The 9,364-nt window shown below is 35.2% G+C and overlaps 1 protein-coding gene across 1 annotated transcript; it reads right to left on the minus strand.

Annotated features, from left to right (window-relative positions):
- Nucleotides 1-2,084: 2,084 nt before the first annotated feature.
- LOC120072175 (ER membrane protein complex subunit 6) lies at nucleotides 2,085-8,385 on the minus strand. Its single transcript, XM_039024584.1, has 5 exons — nucleotides 8,146-8,385; nucleotides 7,013-7,152; nucleotides 6,445-6,640; nucleotides 2,778-2,797; nucleotides 2,085-2,474 (listed from the first exon to the last, which is right to left on the minus strand). The coding sequence occupies exons 1-5, from the start codon at nucleotides 8,383-8,385 to the stop codon at nucleotides 2,444-2,446; spliced, it is 627 nt and encodes a 208-aa protein (XP_038880512.1). The 3' UTR covers nucleotides 2,085-2,443.
- Nucleotides 8,386-9,364: the final 979 nt, after the last annotated feature.

Genomic DNA, 9,364 nt, shown 5'->3' on the forward strand with positions numbered 1-9,364 from the left:
TTTTCTTTTTCTTTTCATTTTCTCTAGTTAAAGTAATTATTATTATTATATCAAGTTCTATGAAAATTCGTTTTCTTTTTTTTTCTTTAAAAAAAAAATTGAACCGGAAGGAGATACAAAGTATAGTGACTAAAGTAGAACTTAGATATTATGTCTTATCAAAAAATTACACGATTTCTGTTTTAATGATGATTAACATTTTTTTTTTGTATGCTATGGTTAAAGCGAATGAATTAGATGAATATTTGCGTTTAAAAAAAAATTGGTAAAAGGTAATTTTGAAAATAATTAAGAAAATAAGACGCTTATTTGTCCATTCTTATTAAAGTGCATTGGTTTAAGATTGGTTTTGAACCAATGCACTCTAATAAAAAACAAACAAACAAAAAATATTTTTAGCCTCTCAATTTTTTATTTTAGTTCCATTTAGGTCTTTGAGATTTTAAATTTAACAAAATCATCCTTGAGTTTTACTTTTAGATCATGTTTACCCCAATGAAAAAGTAATAAATAAATAGTAATTGAAAAAGTGGACCTGATTACATTTTGTGTTGTTTACTTGTATTTTGTACTTATATTGATATCTGGGACCCACCCACGTCCAAATTTGTAATCAAAATGCGCAAATTGATGGATAAGCAAATGTTGATCAATCCAATTGCACTTGAAAATTACATATCGATACCATTACCGTTACTATTACAAATATTGGTACTGTTACAATATGAAAATTATAAATCTATCGCATTTACTGTCAAATTTATCTTACCATTATCAGTATCATGACTGACATTGTTTGACCTTAAACGGTGATAGTAACAGTAATAGTAATAATAAATGTGATAAGTTCATAATTTTAAGTATACATGATCAAAAGCAATCCAATTATATTTGCGACTGAAGTCTATTAAGATTTAATCCATCAATGGAATTACATTTCAATTACACCAATTTTCATTATGGATTGATAAACATGACCTTAATTCTATTTTAACCCTTGTATCTATTCTTACATCGGTGTATTTATGAGAAGTTGGCATAGTGTTTATTATTATTATTATTATTATAATAATAATAATAATAATAATAATAATAAAAGATTTTTCTAAACAAAAACATTTTACTTATTTTCCAAAAGGAATAGAAAATCACGCATCACCGCATTAGTCCACATGGATATTACCATGAGTGTTGACGACATTGATTAAAATAGACATTTTTTCAAAATTGAAAGACTTGAGTAGACGTTTCAGAAGTTAGGAACTAAAATAGATTAAAATTCAAGTTAGGGACCATAATAGGATTCCAAACTTGATTATTTTACAATGGGATAAATTAGTGAATAATAATTCTGCACAACATTAATGATAAATTTTAAACACTGATATTGTGACTCAATGTTAAAGTAAAATAATTACGATCAAATTTATTTGAAAGCTGTGAAATACCAGAGGTCGTATGTTATGTACATTAATTTTTTTTTTTTTTTTTTGGTGCATATATGCCTTGTAAAATGTAGACTCTGACAATACGACATATACTTCTATCTATGAAGATACAATGTCCTAAAAAAGAAAGACTCTAGAAATTATAAAGCATGTTTTAAGCGAGCTTGAGAAAGGAGAATTAATTGACCATGAGGAGATCGTGAGATTTATGATGCCCAGAAGAAAAACCTATTGGCTCACATTACTTTGTTGAGCAACATAAACAATGATATCATGCGTGATCAAAAGTTGATATTTGGTGAAACTTTTGTCACAAGGTTCGGCAACGCACTATTGAATTTGACACTTGAAGGCTCTAACCACAACAAGAGACAACACAGAAGAGAGATATCTAACATGATTATATACTAAGTTAACAAAAACAGACTCCATGACAGCATGCGCACATGGTGATTTTACAAAATAATTCAACATAAAATGTTTAGTGATAATTGACATAGACTCCTTCAATCCCCATAATTATTATACAAAAAATCAACAAACTTTTCACCACCCATTTGTCATTTCTCTAAAAATGTATTTAAAGCAAGCGAGTGGACTCCTTGATGATCAATTTGAGAAACCAATCCATTCTGATTTATGAATTATCATGAAATATTTATAAGTCCGCAGATAAAGGCAAATATATTGGCCCAGTTTCACACTTATCAAATAATCTTAAGAACTTGTAAAACTAGAAAGAATAAACAAAACAAAATCTATGCCCATCACTGGAAAATGCTGCGCTAATAAGATTTTACACACTGTAATAAAGGATTAGAAAAGAAATTAACAAGATAAAATTAAGGGGAAAGGGGTTCAAAAGATATAACTCAATCTAATTATCATTTTGATGGACAAAAGTTCATTTACTCCTTTGGAACTCCCAGTCTCCGAGTCGAATTGTACAGAAAACTGCAGCTACTCTAGAATCCAAATCGTGCCAGCATTTGGACTCAAAATATGTGAATGATATCGTATGCAAAACTTTTTCATGTCAAGAAAAGCACAATACACAAACGAAACAATATATTTGAGCTATGTACTCACTGTGGGTACGTATATGAGAACTACCTCTTAAAGAAAATACCATTTAGTGTTTTCTTTCAAAAAAAAAAAAAAAAAAAAAAAAAAAACTCTTCAGAATGTTTTAGAAGTGTAAAGTTCGATAATTTTGAAAGTGTTTTAAGTAAGCCAAAATCTACTTTTATCATACTAAAAGATTGTCCCAAACACAATTGGTATATTATCAACTATTATATATAAACCATAAAGTTATGGAAAGGATACGTCCAGAAAAGCACGAACGACTGCAAAAATAGAACAAAGGGTTAGTGTCCGTAGGTTGTTGCATACCAAAACACACAAAAAATAATGAGTCATCACGAGACAAATGATATAGTGTAAGATAATCTCTTAATTTTATCATCTATAGTAAGCTGAGAAAATGATCAAACATTTTGTAATGTCAAACAGAAAACTTTGCCCCCTAGTCTCTACGAAGAGATGATCAGAGATCAATCTAGGCTTTATGGAAACTCAAGAACTCTGGAATTGATTCAAATGTCAAAGCTAGTAAGGAGATTTCTCATGTTAAACTGCATAGAAATAGTGTAGGAAAAGGAGATTTCTCTCCTTTTCTTTATACAATGAAAAGCAAAGGGAGATATCTTGTTTACATTATTTGAAATGGTAATCATAATTTAAAAAATATATATACAGAAAACATAAACAAATAAAATTTGTTTGAGAAAAACTTCTGATAATTTTATGGTACAAAACCAAAGGTAATCATAATGAAGGAAATAGTGAAGAATCTTGAATATCCTCCCAAATTTGATTATCTTCACCTTTGTTTTGAGACATCTAACACTTCCAAGGATTTGAAATACACTATTGATTTCCATGCTACATCTTATGTGTTCCTTCGAATGCTGTCCAGAGCATCCAACATTTACTCTTATACCGTAAGAAAATGCTGCATCTTATGTGTTCCTTTGAATGCTATCAAGAGCAATCCAACATTTACCTTTGGCTTCCCAGCAGAAATTCTATATCCTCTTAGCAAGAAAAGCCATGTTTTTCTCAGGCAATTTACCACGTCCTCTAAAATCTTTATGCAAGCAAATGTTTCTCCAACTTACATGATGACTAAATTTGTTGCAACTATTTTTGATAGACAAAATACCAACTTTCATTGAAAAAAATGAAGCATACAAGCATACCCAAAAAAAAAAAAAAAAAGAAAAAAAAGAAAGAAACTCATGACTGACGTGCACAGGGTGACATTAAATCTCACAAGGGACGAAATATCAAAAAACTCCCTTTCGATCCCTTCAAAAACTTTATAATCCCCCCCTCCCCCGCAACAAAACACACATCCCTACTTTCCATAAAATACCTTTAACCCATAACAGAGAGCAGAGGAGGAACTCCTCGATCAAAGCACTAAAAGAAAGGCAAAAAACACGAAGAGCGAAGAAGTGGTCCTAAAACAGCTGAGCATAGTCACCACTCCAAAAAGAGCCTAACGAACCTAACAAGGGACACCTATCAGCCAAACACTACCTTTAACATAGTTGACCTTAAGGGCTGACATAAACTCACAAGGTTTGACAATGTTGAACAGGTTATCCATTTGCATTTTTCTTCCAAATAGAAGAAGAAACTGCTAACAGCAGCAAATTGAAAATAATTCAAGTGAACATTTTATTGCCCCACCTAGTTGCTCTAATCTTACATCTCGATCTCTCATAATAAGAACAAAGAAATTGGCCTAGTTGCACTTTTCTTCCTAAGAACTCTAGTTCTCTATTCTTACATCTCGATCTCTCATAATAAGAACAAAGAAATTAGCCTTTTGAAGGCACCCCTTGATCCAAAATCTCCAAAACCCTGACCGCTGAGTCCCATTGAAGCCTTAACCTAACCTCAATGTTCTCACGCAAACATGGGAAAAAATAAATGGATTTAAATCACCCACTAATGACTAATCTATTGTTAGGAATAAGATAGTTTGGGATGCCTTTGTCCCACATTGGTTAGAATAATGTGGTACTTATGTGCCTTGGCTCTCTCACCCCAATAGCTAACTTTTGGGGTGTGGTTCTCCAAGGTGCTTAAGTACCTAATAATGGTATTAGACCCGGTTGTTGATGTTCCGGAGTGGAACCGGCAAAGGGTTCTGACCGGGTGTGGCCGAGTGAAATACCACTAAAGTAGCCGTTTGGAGTATTGAACCAAGGTAGTATGGGATGCCTTTATCCCACATTGGTTAGAATGGGATGACCAAAGTGGTACTTATGTGCCTCAGTTCCCCCACCCCAATAGCTAGTTTTTGGAGTGCGGTTCTCCAAGGTGCTTAAGTACCTAACAATAGTATCAGAGTCGGTTGTTGACGTTCCGAAGTGGAACCGACAGAGGGTTCTTACCAGGTGTCGCCGAGTGAAGTACCCCCGGAGTAGCCGTCGGGACATCAACTTTCTAGGGATGGGGTATTGTTAGGAACCAATGTAATATGGGCTGCCTTTATCCCACGTTAGTTAGAATGGGATAACCAATGTAGTACTTATGTTGCTTGGCTCTCCCACCCCAATAGCTAGCTTTTAGGGTGTGGTTCTCCAAGATGCTTAAGTACCTAACATCTAACTTCTCCATGCAGAACCAAACCCCTACAGCTTTGTCTTGGTAAAATCTCATCTGATTTCTCTGGGAAGGAATCACATCGGACCTTCAAAAATGGTAGAGTCCATCACCTCTCCTAACCAGCACTACTAATATTTCCAAGCTAGCGTTGAAACTACTATACTAAGAATTCTGAAAGTTCCATAGCCCCATACTTGTTAGGTATTAAGCAAATATGAGTAGCACTAATATATCCCGGAAACCACCCCTATTACCATAGAATTCCCCGAAAACCCTCATTAAATCATTTTTTATTAGCACAATCTTGAAAAAAGCCAAGTTGCCCATTGGAATATGGGAGGACCGGGATTTGTTCCCTTTTTTCAATTTTATCTAACTCAGTTCTTCTGGCCATTCAAGTTTCACTGTAGGAATTGGAAACCAATCCGGCCCAAGGCTCTAGAGACCTCTATCCTGCTGCAAGTGTCCAGTGATTAGAGATGAAGAAAAAAAAGATAACCCTTAACATTTCCACATCTCAGATGGACCATTGCCTAAAATCAAACTTGTTCGTCTATTTTATGTTTCCTTTTCCCAACAGTATGATCAAACAAACTCAAAAAGTTATCCCATTTTATTTATCCCTTTAGAATTAAATTTTCTGATCACCAAGGGTCCAATATATCTCTTATTTAGACAAGGTTTTCAAAATAACCTTAAACTACAATCTTTTCTTTCTTCAAAATCTACATTAATTCTTATGTTCATGAAACCCTCGATTGAATTGCATTTTCTTATATTATACTTAATAGGAAATGTGAAAATTGAACAAAAATCAACAATGTACGAAAGCCTAGCCAAGAGGATAAGAAATCACCCTAAAGGGGATCCCACGGGGTTAAAAGAACATTCAACTTAGAATTGGGCCTTCCCTCTTCTCACATCATACCGCCCTCTAAAAGAAATAGAACTGTACTGTCTTTTTTCAACTTGCCTCCAGCAAGATAACATTGACGATACTGCTGAGACCTGTCTTCTCCTTTGATTCGAAACTTACATATTCCAGGAGTAGGGGCAGGAGAGTGAAGTGGGTGAAAATACCAGCGGTAACTAATTTCTTCTAAATACAGAACAAATGTATGCAATTAACAAGAAAGTTTTGTAATTTAGAAACCCTAGAGTCATTAGATCTAAAAATTCTTATTGCTTATTAATAAAATAGAACTCAACAGAAGTCAGTTTCAAATAAATAAGACTATTCAATTCTCCTCTTGTTATCTCTTATTTCTTATAACTTTGTCCAATCTCAAAAATAAGGGCAGAGGATGCATACCATAAGCCCACTCAGAAAGCCATCAAGTAGAATCTGGTTCCAGCTTTCAAAATATGAACGAAAGGAAAATCCAGCCTTGGTTGCAAGTGCAAGCGAAGTAATTGCCATGACTATGAAATAAAATATGAATCCATTCAGGCCTGTGAATCCCAAAATTCCAGCAATTACTCCTCCAATTATAGACAAAAACGTCCGGCTGCAAAAGATAATAGAAGTTTACGATCTAAATTCACAAAACTAAAAAACCCAAATCACGATAATCAATCAAAATCATCTTTGGTCCACTTCTGTAGCAACTCAATTTGAATGCAAACAACACCTTGAAATTGAATCGTATCAGTCTCCGTCGCAGAGTGCTCAGGACCCAGTAAAATTTTAGGTCAACCAATTAAATCTACAGTTACATAAGCTGCTAATTAAGAAGATAGAAACAGAAAAAGAAAAGGTCTGTGACGGAAGGATTCCGACTCTAAGAAAATTGATAGGATTCTAGTACTTTCGATACAGGAGGAAATAAAAGACAATTGGTATCAGCAAGAAAGTAAAGTTCGTTGAAATATCGAAAAACCTGTAATATATTATCTTCAAGTTGTTTTGCAAATTTTCAGCATTGAAGATCGGCAAATCGTCGGCCGCATCAGACGATTTCTTCTCAGAAGTAGTGGAGGAGTATCCCGCATAAACTTCTGCCGCCGTATTAATCTGAATTTAAATACGAGGGAACAGAAAATGGCAGGGAGCGGCGACCGATAATGGCAGCGATGGAGAGGGAGAAGGGAGAGAGAAAAAAATCAGGGTCCGACTGTGATATAGATGGCAGAGGGGAGAACCCGGAGAAAGAAACAGTGTTGGAGAAAGAACCAAAGCGTCAAAAAAGATCGGGGATAATTACCTTTTTAGTGCTTAGGGGGAGTTTGACGAGTAGAGTAGTTTATCATGATCTGCGATTATTAGTAATTTAAATGTAGGTTATTTTAGATCATCTGTAATTTTTTTACTATTATTTTTTATAATACAAATAATTACTTATGAAATATTATATTTTGAAAATATAATTAAAATTATATATTCCACCAATATATACAAAATTAATTGGATTTCAATTTATGTTAAAAGCTAACCATTTTTTGTCATTTTGGTAGATATCTTGGTTAACATGGACAAAAGAAAGCACATTAGGATGTAATTCATATGTTTCATAGGTAAAGCTTTCTTTTTTGGAGGTACAAAAAAATCTAAAAACAAAATAACTGTTACACCCCAGGTCCAAGATTCAAACAAGAATTTGGAATCTGGATTCGGCACCTGATGGCCCCGGACATTCCCCTGCGTCCCCTGCGACCTGGCTACGTCACATAGAATTGCTCCAAGCTGAGCACACTTAACTTTGGAGTTCTTATGATTGAGCCACCGAAAAGGAAGGTGCACCTTGTTAGTATAGATAATAACTTTCAATTCTTTTAAGCCTTTCTTAACCATACTTTTATGTCCTCAGGATCCCTCTCATTTGGATGTGATATTGGTTCATTCATATACCCCTCCTAAACTCGAGTTGTTACAATAACTAACTCATAATTGCATGATTAAAATATTCAGCAGCAAAATTACATACCAAATCTACTATAAACTTAAATGCATAATTGAAACAAAGTAATCATTATTCATTATCGAAAAGTAGTCTAAAACACGAGTTGATCAAACATTCTCTTGTAGGAGGAGATTGCAGTAGTCTAACTTTAGGGCTATGGGAATGGATGAGAAGCTTTTTGTATCTTGCACACTACAGAATATGATTTGTATAAGCTCCACCCTCTTTCGGTTATGCAATTCAGGAATATCTTGGAGTTGGCTCACGACTTTTGCACACAGTTCGATCTCTGTTGCACGTTTCTCTTTCGGCCATTCTGCAATCACCTTCAATTGGTCCTTTACAAAGTTCATCGCATTCCTAACAATCTCTGTCGTTTCAGATTGATATCCACTTCACTTCCTCTTACTTCCTCTTGAAGCATTTCCTCCTTCAAGCAATGTGCAATAAAGCAGATGAATTGAAAATCAGAGACCAACAATGTGCATTAGAAACCAAAAGATGCACAAAAGTTAATGATAATGTGAAATGAAGCACATGAACTGAAAATCAGAGACCTACAATGGACATATATAGACCACTAAATGTGCATTAGAAATCAAAAGATGCACAAAACTTCATGGTAATGTGAAGTGAAGCAATTCCCTGAAAATCGGAGACCAACCATCGTTCATACATACCAATAATGTGGAATCAGAAACTAGAAAATGCACAAAACTTCATCGTAATGTGTAACGAAGAATGTAATGTGAACCCCGAATCATAATTTCTCTACTTGAGTACATTCCCTACTAAGACTAGTGTGGTGAGTAGGTTGATATGGAAACTAGTGTGTAATGGTAGAGAAAAGAGTGGAGATTAGAAGAAAAAAACAAATTTGGAAGTTTGACTTTTGGGAAAAAATTTGGAAATTTGGCTAAGCATAGAATTTTATGTGGAATGCATTGGAAGGGACCAATGCGTTGGAAGGGTAGTGTTGATGCGTTAGAAGGGTTGGTGATGGCATGCAGCTGAAATGGAGGTGACGTGTTGGAAGGCACAAGGGTAGGCAAGGCATGCGTTGGAAGGCAGCCCATGCGTCAAGCGGTCAATGCACAGTACCCTTGCCCAATACGTCGAGGGGCCAGCCAAACGCCCCTGCCATGTGTTGAGTAGCCTTGGCCAGACGCCCCTGCCATGTGTCGAGCGGCCATGCCTGTTAAGCAAGTGCCCTGACCGAGCGACCATGTCTATGTGTCGAAGAGCCCTGCCGAGTGGCGATGCATCAAACACCCCTACCATGCAGCCAAACGCATAGCCCATACGGCCAAGCAGCCCATGCGGCCAAACACG

Source organism: Benincasa hispida, chromosome 2 (assembly GCF_009727055.1).
Source record: "Benincasa hispida cultivar B227 chromosome 2, ASM972705v1, whole genome shotgun sequence".
NCBI lineage: Eukaryota > Viridiplantae > Streptophyta > Magnoliopsida > Cucurbitales > Cucurbitaceae > Benincasa > Benincasa hispida.

Excerpts from the sequence above, each read along its gene's own strand:
- LOC120072175 (XM_039024584.1), bottom strand. The coding sequence starts at position 8,385 with ATGAACTTTGTAAAGGACCAATTGAAGGTGATTGCAGAATGGCCGAAA. Across the intron at positions 6,641-7,012 it reads TTGAAGATAATATATTACAG|CCGGACGTTTTTGTCTATAA; the intron begins GTTTTTCGATAT and ends TATCTTTTGCAG. Across the intron at positions 2,475-2,777 it reads TCGTTCGTGCTTTTCTGGAC|TTTTGCATACGATATCATTC; the intron begins GTATCCTTTCCA and ends GACATGAAAAAG.